Source organism: Leptonotus elevatus, chromosome 20 (genome assembly GCF_054856555.1).
Source record: "Leptonotus elevatus isolate MCC_2025b chromosome 20, RoL_Lele_1.0, whole genome shotgun sequence".
NCBI classification, from domain to species: Eukaryota; Metazoa; Chordata; class Actinopteri; order Syngnathiformes; family Syngnathidae; genus Leptonotus; species Leptonotus elevatus.
In genome coordinates, this window is record NC_141258.1 from 3,476,306 (window position 1) to 3,492,781 (window position 16,476).

Consider the following 16,476-nt stretch of genomic DNA (forward strand, 5'->3'; position numbering starts at 1 on the left):
GTAACACTGTGTTGTAGGATAAGACCTCCCCTTATCTTCGCTCACTGCTCACCATGTATACCACTGCCCGCACTCTCCTTGCCAGCACTTTTATTAACCTCTTCATTTTAAAAGTCCGCACTACTTTTGGTCTGTCTTTCAGTTTTCTGCCCCAAACGACTGGAACACTCTCCAAGCAGATAATGATCGCCTCACCTGTTAGAGCCTGTTATGAATCTTTTATTCACCATGTGCAACGACGCAAAGTTATGTAATTACATAACACTGCACAGTTTATAGTAATATTTACTTTTTTCACCATTTAGCTAGCAAGCTAAATGTCATTGCTTCTTGAAGGTAAAATAAATTCAAGTCAAAATATGACTAATTTACCTAAATACTTTAACCTCCTCTTAGTGATTTTTTTTTTAAAATTTAGACTGACAAGGTTTTATTTGAATTGTTTACCTGTTTCCCAAAGTTTGACAACATGGTGGTAAAGAGCGGCACCCCGTGGTCGGTATCTGGTTGTTTTATTATTGTCTTCCATTTAGCCAATCCGAGGAGAGAATATTGTTATGCTCTGAGCTTTGACCAATGATCGCTTGCATCACTGAAAGCAAAATGGCGTCGCTTGTGTTCGCATGCTAAGAAATATTGACGCCGAGACTTCAAAAGATATATATATGTTACGAATTTAAACACATATAACTCAAGGTGAGGAACAAATCACTGACTTGTATTTTAGTGGGTGTTTTCTTCAGGTAATTTTGTTTTATTTTGCCTTAAGGAGCGAATGAATGCACAGTTAGCGATGCGCTAGCATCCATTCAAACGCAAGAATGAACGGCATCCAGTGGTAGTTGTCTCAAACTTGTATTTTATGCCCAGCCTTTTTCCTTTCCCAGAATGAAGGTGGTCAACCTGAAACAGGCCATTCTGCAGGCTTGGAAGGAGCGCTGGAGTGACTACCAGTGGGCTGTTAATATCAAGAAGAACTTTCCAAAGGGAGCAACATGGGAGTATCTCAACCTCGCAGGTTAGCACAAACATTGCTTTCATTTCGTTCTGCATGACCTCCTTCATCAACCCTGCTTTTTTTCCTGTCATAATATTTTCTTTAACCAATATACTGTACCTCTCATAACGTGTGTCTTACAATATTGTCTTATTTCTCTTCCAGAGGCGTTAATGGAGCAGGCGTTGATTGGCCCATCTCCGAACCCACTTATCTTGTCTTATCTCAAATATGCCATAAGTTCACAGGTATCAGATCAACTTAAAAAGGTTGTTGCAATTTCCAATTTTTGGTTATTTTCTCTCACTCTCTCTCTCTGTCTTTAGATGGTGTCTTATTCAAGTGTGCTCATAGCCGTTAGCAAGGTAACATTATAACAGTCATGGTAATACAGTCAACCCTTGCTATTCACAGGGATAAGATTAGACATAGTCACATAGTAGCTCCAAATTTGAGAAGTGTGGATCTGCCGGAGTGCTGCTGGAATCTTCATGCTACAGTTTATACAGAAAATGTCCTTAACTAAATGAGGTTGCAAATGGAGAATCAGTGAGGGTTGACTGTATACAGTTTATACAGTATATTAAGATGCATGTGATCTAATACATTTGCCTCTCTCTCTCTCTCTGTAGTTTGATGATTTTTCTCGGGATCTGTGCGTCAAGTCCCTCCTGGAGATCATGGACATGTTCTGCCATCGTCTCACGTAACTCATTTCTATTTAATGTGCATTACATAACACAATACTATTATACGTAAATAATGAGAAGAATTGTCTTCTCCTTTAAATTGCTTGTATGTGACTCTGAAGCTGCCACGGGAAAGCCGAGGAATGCATCGGGCTGTGTCGTGCCCTGCTCGGGGTGGTGGTATGGCTGCTGCAGGGCTGCGCCTGCTACTGCGAGAAGCTGAGGGAACCGGGTCCGTTGAGCGGCACGGAGGCCTGTCTGTCGGAGTTACGGGAGAGGCTGCACAAACTTATGAGCAGCACCAAGAACAGAGCCCTGGTGCACATCGCTCGACTGGAAGATCAAGGTGTCAAATTTGTGTATAAGCGTTTGACATTTTCCTACATTGAGAGTCCTAGAAGCACAGGTCATGTTGATGTTGCACATTGTTGATCTGTTTTTTATTTTTTATTTATTTTTTATTTTTTTGCCGAAAGGATCCTGGGGTAATGTAGAGCAAGCTATTCTTAAAGTGAGCGACGGCCTCAGCTGTATATCTAACACAACGCTGCGGAATCAATTAGAGGAAAGCTTGTTACTGGTGAAAGGGTACGTTTTCCTTCATTTGTACATACTGACACAAAGCCCTCGAGCGTCTTGCATGCCATTTTGTCCCATCTTAATCACGGACTTCTTCTTCCCTCTTTGTCCTCAGCATCCCACAGATGCTCTCTGTGCACTGTGACCCGCTGCTGCACGCCTCCTTCCCATCAATCCACACCTTCATCATGCTGGAAGGGACCATGAATTTGACAGGGGAGACACAGCCAATGGTTGAGCAGCTGATGATGATCAAGAGAATGCAGGTGTGATTTTTTTTTTTTAGTTTATTGTAAAATCTTTTAGATGAATTTTATTTTAAATATTTTTGGGCAGTTGCAACCCTCAAATCTTTTTTTTTTTTTTTTTTTTTTTGGGCTGTCCCAAATGTTTACATTTTACAATGTTTGTGTATGTATGTATATATGGCAGCACGTTTATGAATTTTCTGTCCTCTGCAGAGAATCCCTACCCCTTTTTTTGTGTTGGAGATCTGGAAGGCTTGTTTCACCGGCCTCATCGAGTCACCAGAGGGCACCGAGGAGCTCAAATGGACTGCCTTCACCTTTCTCAAGGTAAATGTATGATTTCACTTGTGGACTGGCCCTTTCACTTATTAGTGAAAAATTCCTCTAAGTTAGTGACGTCCACAGTATTGGCTTGTAATTTTTTTGTTTGTTTTACTTTCAATCAATACTGAATTCAATTTGTATGTAACAATCTGACAAGAGATACTACTAATCTGTTTTAGAAGAGTTTGTAAAAATACATTTCTGTTCCCAGTAAACACAAGCATAAACAACTGAAAAACCTTATTTTCCTACAAAACCCGTGACTTTTCTTTCCTTTTCTAGATTCCACAAGTTCTGCTTCGGCTGAAAAAGTACCCCCAGGGTGACAAAGGACAGGTGAAACGAGGCTCATGAGTCACTCTCTGTTTTAAAGGCTGTGACGTATAACATGTTCAAAATGCCACTTTATTTTCCAGGACTTTACGGAGGATGTGAATGTTGCCTTTCAGTATCTGCTCAAACTGACGCCACTGCTGGACAAAGCTGATCAAAGATGCAAGTGAGTGCGCCACACTCCTGCTGCCGCAATGTAAAGCGGCTGTACAAGTCTTTTGATGAAGTGCTATATCCTAAATAATAAATCACTTTCCTCCTAGCTGTGACTGCCTGGGCATGCTGCTCCAGGAGTGTAATAAGCTCGGCCTGCTGTCCGACTCGAACACAGAGGTCCTCACATCGAAACGGTACATTGTCCTTCTCCAATCTTGTTAACGTTCCTAACTACGATCGGTATATTCCAATGTACTAATGCAGTACCACACATCCCCTCCCTTGTTTTTCTTCCCTCCCCGAACCCCTCCTCCAATCCGCTGCCCCCACCTCACTGCACCTTTTGATTTCGGACGGTGGACAGGAAGTTCTCCCCAAAACTAAAAACCGCGGAAAATGCAAATATCCAACCGAACCCAGGCCTCATCCTCCGAGCTGAGCCCACCGTGACCAATATTCTCAAGGTAGAAACAACAAAAAGCAACGTAAAAAGCATGCATTTCTTTAAAAAAAATTTTTTTATTATTGTGTCTAATCAGCACCAAATAGGATCTTAAAAGTTTAAAGGCTCAATCAGTGCACAATCGTTTACATAATTAGGAGGCATGATTAGCATGAAAAATTGCTGTATTTATTTATTTAGAAAGAAAAATTAATCCTAGAATCATGTCATTAAAAAGGGATCCAAATTTCTCCACTGGCTAATTCATAACCAAAATCATTGTTATGAATCTTTTAGCCGACCATCCAGACATTTTCTGTAATGTTTTTCCAGATTTGACCCCTTGACCTCCCGACTACTACTCCATGCTGATTCCCATTTTTCATTATATGAGATCAAATAGAAAATTTACTTTCTAAAGGGAGGGGTATTTTATTATTGGGGTGTTCTCATTGTGTGTCTCAACATCAATAACGATGAGTCCTTCCCACCCACCACATTAGTAATGATTACTAATGTAACCAAAAAAGATAGCTGGGTGTATTTTTGGACAAAATTTGAGCCGTATCAGTTTATACTGAGAGATTACTTATTTTTCGTTGTGTGCAATATTTTGTCTGTAGGAATTGCATTCATATGAGCAAATAATACGGGTTTTTACATTGGCCAGTGAAAACCAGGTTTGTCATAGTCTACTTTTTTTTTTTTAACTCTTTGACTGAACACCAGTCAAATAACTGCCCCAAACAATAAACCTAGAACCTTCTGTTTGGCCCATTTAGACAGTAGATGCCGACCACTCCAAGTCTCCGGAGGGCCTTCTGGGTGTCCTTGGTCATATGTTGTCAGGGAAGAGCTTGGATCTGCTCCTGGCGGCCGCAGCTGCCACGGGGAAACTCAAGTCATTCGCCCGAAAATTTATCAAGTTAGTACACGTACCAGACACTTCATTAGGCACACCTTCTGCGTAAGACCTGTGTCAGATTTCCCTGAGATAATCATTCTCAGTTTAGAGTGACAATGTCACAGTGTTCATTTGGTGGTCATATTTTGCATTAAACTGGTTTTAGCAACATTATTTTTCCCATTATTATTTTTTTGACAGGCTTAATGAGTTTCCCAAGCACATCAGTGGTGAAGGATGTAAGTACAATTATGATCCGCGTTCCTGCATGACCTTGCTGATTTTTAATGTGTTGGATGCTAAAAAACTTTTCCTACTCCTCTGCAGCCAAGTCTGCTTCAATTCGGGCCCTGCTTTTCGACATCTCCTTCCTGATGCTTTGCCATGTGGTGCAGACCTACGGGTCCGAGGTCAGCAATTGGTCATGCTTGGCTTCATGTAAAATGTCACAATCCAATGATTTTGGTGCACAGCCACAAGATGGCATCGCCGGCGTTTTTATTTGTGACAGTCACTGGCGGCAAAGCAGCAAAGCTAGATCTGGTTCTGCTCTGTCTCCCTCCAACAGGTGGTCCTGTCTGACCCCAGTCCCTCGGGGGAGACGCCCTTTTTCGAGACATGGCTCCAAACGTGTATGCCCGAAGAAGGGAAGATTCTGAACCCAGACCACCCTTGCTTCAGGCCTGAGCCCGGAAAAGTAGAGAGTCTGGTGACCTTGCTGAACAATTCCTCTGAGATGAAGCTTGTGTGAGTTGCACTCAATTGATTTATTAATTGATTGTATTGATGTGAAGTGAGCCCCCTTTTTTCACAAGGTTACATTCCAGACAGTATAAATAATAAATAAATCAGCGAAAAAGGAGACCATCATTTTTTGTTTTCCAATATAATTTTACCCCTCTCATCTTCAATTTCATGTAACAGAATTCCGCTAGCTTTATGCTAACATCCTGCGAAACTCCTTTGACAGGCTAATAACTGCTATTTCAACACAAACACTGAAGGGGGCACAAAATAAATTCCAATTTGTTTACCCTCTAAATTGTCATTTCTCTCATTTGACAGTCAAGTGAAATGGCATGAAATCTGCCTCAGCACCCCGGCGGCCATTTTGGAAGTTTTGAACGCATGGGAGAACGGCGTGTTGTCCGTGGAGGCAGTGCAGGTTTGTCCGGTCTTCTTTTCATTTTGGACATTCTTTGGAAAGTGATGAGTGGACTCTGTGGTAACCGTGACAGCACAGAGAGTTGTCTAATAAGTGTCTCCGGTTACTTCTTCCATTGAAGTTTTGGTATGACTCAATGCGGATGCGTTTTCGTCACGCATTCTCTTTCCATTTACAATTGCATCTTCCTCTTTTTGTCCCCCCCTTTTCTTCAAGCACAGAAGATCACTGACAACATCAAGGGCAAAGTTTGCAGTATGGCAATCTGTGCGGTGGCGTGGCTGGTGGCCCACGTGAGGATGCTGGGGCGGGATGAGAGGGAAAAGCCTCAAACCATGATCCGACAGCTTGTCACCCCGCTCTATGGCGAAAACACGCTGCAGTTTTACAGCGAACGGTATAAATATGAATCACTTTTCATTTATTTCACTATTTTGAGTATTTAAAAAAAAAAAAAATCAACTATTATAATGATAGTGTCATACATCTTCAGCTCAAATTAATTTTGATCGATAATACATTGTACGTCTTCATTGAGCCGCCACTATTGTATGTATGGAGTTGCCTTGAGATACAAGTTTAATTCATTCCTGGACCATTCTCATAAATCAAAACACTCAAATCATATTTCGCTATTGAATGAATGGAAAATACGTTAATTTGTTCCAGCCTCCCAAAAGACCCACCAAAAAGTGTTGTAATGTCTTTTTAAATATGAAAAATACACTCATGAACATACAGACAACAGAAAAACATACAGTAATGACAAAAAATAATGGCATTTTTTTGTTGTTGCTTCAATTCAATAAATATACACGCAGTGTATCTGTGTACAGGATATGACCCTCTCCCTTTATGCTTCCCCTAGTGTGATAATAATGAGCTCCATCATGGAGCACATGTGTGCGGACGTCTTCCAACAAACGGCGGCAACTCTGCGGCCCCCCATGGAGGGCCAGGAACCCATACCCTACCGCAACCTGCTACCGGCCAAAGAGCCCATCCAAGCCGCCCTCACCAAACAGTTCCAGGTGGTTCTGCGCAAAGGCTGGGTGGACAGTCGAGCGCTGCATCTGTTCCAGAGCCTGCTCAACATGGGCGGCGTCTTCTGGTTCACCAATAATTTGGTCAAGGTAGGTGGTCAAAAAAAAGCTTACTAAATGTGGCCAATTCTTGGCTTTTTTTTTTAATAACCAAGAAAATATTTCAATATGGCTTAAGCAATTATCAGGCTAATAAAATATAACCGTTCACCCTGAGTGTGTGTATCTTAATGGAGATAAATTTTGGCACTGGTCATATTAACTCATTCACTCCCAGCCATTTTCACTGAAGCAACCCCCTTCGCTCCCGGCTGTTTTACTGGATTTTGACGGATTTTGCAAGGCCCACAGATTATCCTGTTCTGTTGCTATAAAAACATGGTACCTCCCAAAAGAAAGATTAGAGTCTCTTCTTTCATCAGGAATTTTTTTTAGCTTGTTTGCAAAATGGCCCTGGTTGATCTCTTATACTCTGCTGCCACCTGCCATTTATAATTACTACCATTGCTTCGCCTCATTCTCTGCAGTTCAGAGGCTGCATTAAAGCCTTCTGTATGCTCTAACATAAAAATAAAATAAAAACATTTATAAAACGTATAAATACGTCTTTGGGACACTTAAAACATTAAAAATAGAACGTGTTTATACGTTTCTGGGAGCAAATGAGATAATATGTGTAATCTAATTTTAGGAGCTGCTCAAGGAAACCCGGCAGGAATGGGCCCATCGAGTGGTGGAGTTGCTTTACAGCATCTTCTGTCTGGACAGTCAGCAGATCACACTGACCTTGTTGGGCACGATAGTGCCCAACCTGCTCACTGACTCTGCACATTGGCACAGCCTGGTAGACCCACCTGGCAAAGCACTGGCCAAGTAAGTAAGACCAATATTGATATGCAGTTATCTCGTGCGCCGGTATTTAAGATCACTCCTGATGCTTCCTCAGGTTGTCCGTGTGGTGCGCACTCAGCTCCTACTCGTCCAACCACAAAGGTACTTGTTCGGCTCATCAACGTAGAAGACAGCGAGAGGATATTGAGGTAAACGCACCATGCAGGCAACAGACCTACAATAATGTGTGATATGTCAATTGTGTGAATTTTTGGGATCACAGGACTACAGTAGCCTTTTTCCTCTGGATGACACGCAACCATCCAAGCTCATGCGTCTCCTCAGCTCCAACGAGGATGAGCCTGTTGCACTTTCCAGTCCAGGTCAGTCTTTGAATCGGCGTTTCAATGCAAGCTTGATATTAGTCGATCTGACCTATGGAACTCAACTCACTTACCAAGCAGCACTTTGGCAGACTTCAAACTGTTTACTTCCACTCCCAGTTTAAGGTTACTGTCAAACAAACTGGCTGTTATAACGTTTTAAGTAATGGAAATTTTAAAACAAACTGTGCCGAAGGAGCTGCTGTGAAATAATGAAGATGTGCAAGCTGTTTAATTCTTTATATTCTGTTATTATCTATGTATAATTGTTATTTTATTGAGGTTAATCTAACTCATTCACCCCCAGACATTTTTACTGAAGCAACTCCCTTCACTCCCATCTGTTTTACTTTATTTTGACTGATTTTGCAAGGACCACAGAATATTGCGTTCTATTGCTATAAAAACATGGAACCTACCAAAAGAAAAGAGTCTCTTCTTTCATCAGGAAATTTTTTTTTCTAACTGTTTCCATTTTGCAGCAATTAGCATTATAATATAGCTAAGTTTAATCTTTATTCACAAATCTGTGAATATCCAGAAGGGGAAAGAGCTTTTTGCAAAATAGCCCTGGTTGATCTCTTATACTCTGCTGCCACCTGCTGGCCGTTTTTGTAATAGCTACCATTGCTTCAACCATTCTATTCAGTTCAGAGGCTGCATCAAAGCCTTCTGTATGCTCTAGCATAAAAAAACTTAAAAATACATCTTTGGGGACATGGTAATATTTAAAATAGTGCGTTTTTATATGTTTTTGGCAGCAAATCAATGAATGACGTTCTAGTCATTACAATGGAGAAAGATGATTTGAGATGTGAGAATTTTGCGTTACGAGCTTGGGTTGTGAATTAAACTCGTATCTCATGGAACCGCTGTACAGCATATTCACAATGAAAACAAACTAGTTAAAACCTTTACTCTAGTAGTAATATTTTCTCAATGAGAAACCGAAATGTGTCTCATAAGGCTATTTTAGGAATGTCAGTCTACAGCGGAAGGAAGCCTGCTCGTCTTTCACAACATTACACGAGGATTACATTGTGACAGCCACAACAGAATAGTACTTCTAAACCATCTGCTTTCCTTTTTGACATTCGCTGCTTTGTAAATTGTGGCCCCAATATAGATATAACGTGACCGGAGCTGTGGCTCTGTACTGGACAGATGGATAAACAAATCTAAGCGCACCTTCTCTAGAATGGGGAAGGAAGAGGCCTCGGGTAAAGACATTGTACAGTTTCTCTATGATGGAATTTGATTTTGGACTGAGGATAAGATACAAAAATATTCTGAAAATCTTGGCACTGAAGGCTATTGACAAAAATGCAATCAGATAAGACACTTATCTTTAATCTCTTAATTGCAGTTTTGAGCTAAGTTGCGCTTACTCAGATCTCCAAGTTGTTCATGGTAGAAGTGGGGGAGAGAGTACATTCGAATAGTACGGCTCAAGTGAAGGTAAAACATAGACCTGAGTACGAGTATTTAGGAATGTTGAGTATCTGGTGAGTGATTCGTCAAATCAAGTCATCTGTTAATAGAAGTTCAGTTGGATTGGTGAAACAGAGTCATGTATCTCAATGTGGCTCAAAATACCATTTCTTAACAGAAATACTCAAGTAAAAGCAGAAAGGGGTGTTGCATTAAAACTTCTCTGACTGATACAATTTATCCCCCAAAAAATACTTGTATTTAAATGTAGTGCATCGCCACCCATCTCTGGTTCATTCATGGTAATAATATTAAACCCACAAATTGATATTTTGTGCGTATGTTATTATATCTGTACTTTTCCTCCCCTGGTATCATTCAGGAGACCGGTCTATGAGCAGCTCCCTCTCTGCCTCCCAGCTCCACACTGTCAACATGAGAGAGCCACTCAACCGCGTCCTGGGTGAGATATCTGTCTTTGCCAGACGCTGACCCCTTTTCCTTGAAATGTGGAACATTTATGCACTTCCTGCCTCTCTCTATATGATTCCTCCTTCATAAGTAGAACTGTTGCAATGAATGATGTGCCATCCGGTGTCCTCACTTGTTACTCACCGGGATGTGTCCCCATTGAACCCCCCAATCCCGGCCGCCACGCCCCCCACTGTCTTCATTTGTATTGTCGTTACAACCCACGCAAGGTCTTAGACAGAAAATTGCTTTGTGTCACAATAGATGTCTGAGATTCACCTCGTTGTCGATGGTTATAAAGTACTGTAAAACAATAATGAAAATCAGTGCGCATAATCTTTAACTCATTCACTGCCATTGACGGCTATAGACGTCAAAAATTCTTTTGAACTATTTCTATTAGTTTAACAATTTTTCCCTCTTTTGTTAACAAGAGTATGGAAAACCTAGAATTTTTTTTTATTGTACATTGAGAACAGATATAAAATTCGTGATTAATTGTCGGTTAACTAGTGAAGCCATGCGATTAATTATGATTTTTTTTTTATATAATCGCCTGATGCTCCTAATTTTTTAATAATCTTTTCTTCAAAAAATAAAAAATAATAAAATAATTAAAATTGCTTTAAGAAGAAAAAAAGCTTTTAAAAAATTAGGGGTGTCAGGTGATTAAATGTTTCGTATTTAATGGCATCACTTCAATAGTTAACTCACGATTAATCATAAATCTTATATCTGTTCTAAATGTACAATTTTTACCCCAGGTTTTCATACTCAACAACAACAAAAATTTAACAAAAGTGGAAAAATAGTAAACTAATAGAAATAGTTCTAATGAATTGTTTTACATATATAGCCGTCAATGGCAGTGAATGAGTTAAAAAGCAAGAATTTTCTGCCCATTTTTGTATTGGATTGTGTCCATTGTTTAACTTTCAGGAGAATTATGTAACGTCAAGTCAACCCTGACAGTTTATGGCATTCGTTTCCCTTTCCTCAGCCAACCTTTTCCTTCTCATTTCTTCCATCCTGGGCTCCAAGATGGCGGGGCCTCACACCCAGTTTGTGCATAGCTTCATGGAGGAGTGTGTGGCATGCCTGGAGCAGGGAAGTCGTGGAAGCATCCTGCAGTTCATGCCTTTTACAATGGTGAGTCAGGAGGAAAGGCCAGACAGGTGGTGGAGCGGAGGGAGGGCCGGGCGGGGCCTCCTTCGCTCAAGCCTTACTGGAAAATAGTGGAATTACATGCTTACTCTTGCAAAAATGATGTTGACTCGACACAACGGATGATCTGAATTCCTTTGTGGTGGCGGAGTTTATCATGTTTGTAAGCTACCCTTTATCAATCATCAGTACTTTTTTTTTTTTTTTTTTATGCGGGGAGGATAGTGGTGGTGCCTGGCACATTTTGGATGGCGCCTTGAGATACGATTGACCCCACTTACAAGTTTTTCGAGATAACGATCCGTCATTTAAGTAATTGGATTTTTTTTTTGGTTTGGCTTGTTACCGCAAACATGACAAACACATTACGGTGGCAGTGAACTCACTTCATCTCATTTCACAATAAGCAGCACTTTGGTAAATATTGAGCAATTCATCAAAAAGAGGCTTCAATCTTGTTAATGTCACTCCCAATTGAAGTTTACTTTCAAATTAAACAAAGAGATTACACGTTGTATGATTAGAACAACCACATAACTTTGCCTTAGGAAAGTCCTTTTAGCTTAATGCTAACAAACAATGCAAAACGCCACTGACATGCTAACGGTTAGTACTAATAGTTACAATTCCGAAACATCCATCCATCCATTTTCTTAACCGCTTATTCCTAACAATGGATGTTTAAACCTGGCAAGGGCTGGATTGATAAAGTGAATCACTCAAAGGAGTTTTCCAAAATATCAATCTGGGACTGCTCCAATGTGATCTGCTCAAGAAAAGCGGGACATTCAGGACAATGTTTCACACTGATTGGGCAACTTGTGCACGCCACAACTTTGGTTTTGACCAATCATGGCAACAGATTAAAATGTCGTAGGTAAAAAAAAAAGAAAAAAAAAGCAAGAACATCTTTACCAGGTAAAAAAGCACAAAGTACCTCTCACTGTTCTTTCAAATATGAAACTAGGGGTAATTTTGCGAGAACAGAATTCGTCCACCGGTGGTGCCATGTTTGGTTTGTCCCCCCCCCCCCGGCTTTGGCACTTCTTGTTTTCATCACAGCCGTATATATCCCGCCCCCAAACACACTGTGGCGTTGTGATTGGTCCTAACCACCAGTGGTTGGACTCTGAGAAAATCAGTGTGCAAGTTACTTGCCTGGGCATATACTTACAAAGTCAGGAAAACTGATTAATGGGCCTCTTCCGCAAAATAAAACATTACTCAGGGTCTTTCAACTGTTGTGCAATGTGTTGCATGCCTTCATTTTTTTTTTTTTTTTTTTTTTTTTCAACCTTGTTTCTGTGCCTGCAGGTCTCTGAGTTGGTGAAATTGCCTGCTCTGGCCAAACCCAAAGTGGTCCTGGCGGTCACTGACTTGAGTCTGCCCCTGGGGAGGAGAGTGGCGGCCAAAGCCATCGCTGCCTTGTAACATTTGAGGTTCTTGCGCAAAAAAAGGGGATTCAGCTTTTGGGTGAAATGTCAGGATGGACGCACTAAAACCTTTAATGGTGCATAGTTTGACCAAATTGAAACTTTTGAGTAACCAACAGTCCAACTATTCAATGCCTCAGTACTATTGAAACAAAATTCACAACAGGTGTTTGATAATTGAACCAGTAAATGTATTGGTCCATTCAAGGATCAATTACCTGTTAAGACTATTACAGTGGAGCTTATTGTTCAAGAAAATCAAATGAAGTGCTTTTGTAAAGGTTATAATGCATTTTAGGTTCATCCTAAAATTGTATCCCATACCTTTTGTGAGTAGTTTGTATTTTTAATAGTGGTAAAGCTGTCCAATCCAACTCCATATGAATTTACATTTTACATTTAAAAGCTCGCCCATTGTGTGTTTGTAAACATTTGCTACTTTTTGGTAAGTTGTCAAGATATTAAAAAAAAAAAAAAAAAAAACTGTTATTTTCTCTTTCCTTATCCTGTTTGTTATTTAACGTTTGCATCATCCCTGCGTCAGGTGCAGGGTCACATGTTTAGAGACGTCATCACATGACTCTGAGGGAGCCTTTTCATCACGCCGAGTGACGCTTGCGGTCACCAGCAGTCATCCAAGCGCTTACAACACTTCCTCTCGGAAAGTTACAAGAGTCGTAAGGCACGAACCTCCTTCCCTGTTGCTCCCATGAGCTCATCACTGTTTGAATTAACGATCACAAGTGTCTAAAGTGTCTTTACAAAAGAACAAATTGACAATGTGGAAATTATGAGTTTTTTTTTTTTTTTGCCCTATAATTTAACTTATGGGCATCATTATTTTTAAGAAACACACCAAGATTGTCAATGGTGGTAGTGACATAAGTGATATTTTGTTTCAATAAGCACATAGAACAAATTTGATAAACATATCTCATCAATTGTTTTTGTGATTTTTTTTTTTTTAATCGAATTTGTGGACATCCTGTACTATAATTCATCGTCAGAGAGGCAGAAATTAAGAAAACAGTTTATTGAAGTAGATTATAAATACTATTGGCATGAACATTCATACAAAAATATTTCATAAATAATATATATTACATTTGATTGAACTTAGTATATTACATGATGCCACGTTATGTCTAATAATAATATTCCATTGATAGCCAGTACGTATTAGTGCGTTGTTGTAAGATTGTTAAGATTGTATTAAGTGTGACACAGGCAAGTGGTGGCGGTGATTGTAGACACAAGGCAGCATGCAACAAGTCATTTCAGCTGTTCAATCAAAAATAAATAAATACATAAAAATAAATATGCAAATAAAAATAAATATGCAAATAAAAAAATTAATCCCTTATCAGATCAATAAATACTTCTGGTTTATAAAAAAAATAAAATAAAAAGCTAGCAGTGTTATTTCAGAGTTGTCAGCAGATCACTGTCCGTTTCCTCCACATGGCTTGTGTCCAGACCCCTGAGGAAGCGGTGTATATCCTGGCTCAGAGACTGGAGCTGCACCAGCGTCAGGTGGGCGGCCACCTGGACCTCAAAGCCGCCCGGCAGGCGTAAGGTCACGGGGCTCGGGGTTGTCTGCATGACATAATCTGTCTGGAGAGCTCGCAGCATCTGCAGCAAGACATGCGTGCATAGGGATCGTTAAAAGATGGCGACAGGAGTAAAAGCAAAATTGTCAGAAATTCAGCTATTCTCGTCACTGGTGGTACAAAGTGACATTGATGTCATTGTTTTACCTTGCTAATTTGAATAGCAAGATCTCGGACAGTGTGCATGAGGTCAGTCACTCTCTGCGTGTTTTGTAGCTCAGGTGAGATGGCGCTCAGCAAAGCCTGGTGCAGCTGCAGACCCTTGTGCGTGTCGATCAGACTGCTTTCCTGATTGGGGAAAAACAACCAGCAGGCTTTTGGTTAACTAAGCAGGCAAGAAAAACACTTGACACCAATGACAAAGTTTCAATGAAATGTAATGGTGTTAGGGATGGGCACTAAAATTGAATTATGAGGAAAATCTTGCAATGGATTTGGGATAATTGCTATTACAGTACAATACAACAATTTCACATAATCTACCAAATGCATAACCAATTAAGGTGCCTATCCCTAAACAAAGTACGATGACATTAACTGATATCATTACAATACATACAACAACAATTTTTACTGAGTCCAATGACAATTAACCATTGAGGGGAAAAAGCACTCGCTCACCAATGGAACTTTTTCTAAAGCAATTTTGAGCACAGGAGCATCAGGGAAGTTGATGTTAGACGCTACTATGTCGAGATTGGCGTTTTCGGAAGAATTCAGCTTCAGAGTCTGAGGGGAGAAAACGAGAGCACAGACATGTTACAACATGGTGAGATATGCTTTTTGTAGCTTTTTTTAAAAATGTAATTAAAAATATATATTTTAGAAATGCATGGTCATGGACCACACCGGTGTATCATCCCTGGGCATACATCAATTGTTAGTCATTATGTTTGTTTTGTTTTTAACAAGGCAACGAAGCTCCAAAATAATTGAAGCAATTGTTTCCGTTGATTGAGATGTATTAATTTACCATATCCTTATTGCAGCTGAGCATACAGACATTTCTGAACTATTGGTTGCCTCCATCAGTTTGCTTTTTACTGTACTTAACTTTTTACTTTTGGCTAGAGGCGGGATCACACAACTTTGAGCAAAATGAAAAACTGCTTAATATTTTAGAAGTGAAACTGAAAGTAAACATTTACTTTCACTATCTTATCTTTGATTTAGACGCCAGGAATTGTTAATTTGGTCACCAAGGCAAATTACCAGAATATATCCGACGATTCCATTCAGCTCGATTATTAATGCCTAGTCGCTTTACAGCCACTGCGTGTGCGACAATCCAATTGGATCCACAACCTGCTAGCATTCATAGCCCAATAATTAAAATACCAGCTCGGACAAGACGAAGAGCCTCTCACCTCGATGTGGATAATCGATTTGTACACCTCGGGGATGGTTTGTAGAATCTTTGCGGTTAAACTGCGGCTCCTCCGGACTAACGCTTGGAATTGCGCCTCGTCAACAAGTGCGCACATGTCGGCGCAAACCTCTGGTAGAGGCGCGGCGCCAGCAAACCTGGCCATGTGGAAGAGAAGCAGGACGAAAACTGTGGGGAAATAACAGAAATGTTGAATTTCACAAAGTGGAATCCAAAAGGCGTGCAGCACAAGGCTTGAGCTCTCTCTGGCTCTCCCCTCGGTGTCCTGCCTTCCTCCAGGCCAAAGTAGCTGATCATGTGACGGAGCTCGCGACTACAAATCAATTAGAAACACATCTTTATAAAAAAAAAAAAATACAATCAATCAAAACACACGTATATCAAATATGGCTATTAAAAAAAGTCCAGTTAATTTTAAACAAAAATTCTTAAACTACTTTTTTCAGCCAGCCAGAGCATTTCACCCTTCTGACGTCACTACTCACCTATCAGGACGTTCATGGCCTCCACCAGGGGAATGTCTCGTGAACTGACTTCAAAGTGTACACAGTTGATTGATTGAGCACACTAAATGTCATACGTACGTGTATATATATGAGTGGCAAGCAGTGGAGATATCCTGGGCTTTCCCAATACTCGCTGAGAGGACAGCGTGTCATTGTCAGTGATTGCAGAGTTCCTTTTAATTTCGTGACATAAGGCAAATTTTGGAAACTGATGAGCAATACATTTATTTGGATCACAGCGTATTTGTAAATGATTATTTCGTTTTGTGTGTCACTGACAAAAATTACATTGAAAAAAAATCAGCTGAAGGAAGTAGCAAAAAAAAGCTCAAATACTTTGTACTGAAGTAGATTTTTCAGGTATCTGTACTTCACTATTT

The 16,476-nt window shown here is 40.2% G+C and overlaps 2 protein-coding genes across 2 annotated transcripts; one reads left to right on the forward strand and one right to left on the reverse strand.

Moving 5' to 3' along the window:
• The first annotated feature begins 592 nt into the window (after positions 1 to 592).
• med24 (mediator complex subunit 24) lies at positions 593 to 13,418 on the forward strand. Its single transcript, XM_086064872.1, has 26 exons — positions 593 to 696; positions 888 to 1,018; positions 1,163 to 1,245; positions 1,324 to 1,362; positions 1,630 to 1,703; positions 1,809 to 2,032; positions 2,163 to 2,274; positions 2,381 to 2,531; positions 2,727 to 2,840; positions 3,120 to 3,173; positions 3,254 to 3,336; positions 3,434 to 3,520; positions 3,691 to 3,790; positions 4,551 to 4,693; positions 4,874 to 4,911; positions 5,000 to 5,082; positions 5,241 to 5,419; positions 5,738 to 5,837; positions 6,059 to 6,234; positions 6,706 to 6,970; positions 7,572 to 7,753; positions 7,827 to 7,920; positions 7,995 to 8,094; positions 9,908 to 9,988; positions 10,997 to 11,145; positions 12,475 to 13,418. The coding sequence occupies exons 2-26, from the start codon at positions 889 to 891 to the stop codon at positions 12,589 to 12,591; spliced, it is 2,958 nt and encodes a 985-aa protein (XP_085920998.1). The 5' UTR covers positions 593 to 696; position 888; the 3' UTR covers positions 12,592 to 13,418.
• Positions 13,419 to 13,611: 193 nt separating this feature from the next.
• LOC147156444 (uncharacterized) lies at positions 13,612 to 16,202 on the reverse strand. The gene is made up of 4 exons (XM_086064878.1): positions 15,571 to 16,202; positions 14,825 to 14,932; positions 14,351 to 14,491; positions 13,612 to 14,225 (listed from the first exon to the last, which is right to left on the reverse strand). The coding sequence occupies exons 1-4, from the start codon at positions 15,733 to 15,735 to the stop codon at positions 14,013 to 14,015; spliced, it is 627 nt and encodes a 208-aa protein (XP_085921004.1). The 5' UTR covers positions 15,736 to 16,202; the 3' UTR covers positions 13,612 to 14,012.
• Between the last annotated feature and the right edge of the window lie 274 nt (positions 16,203 to 16,476).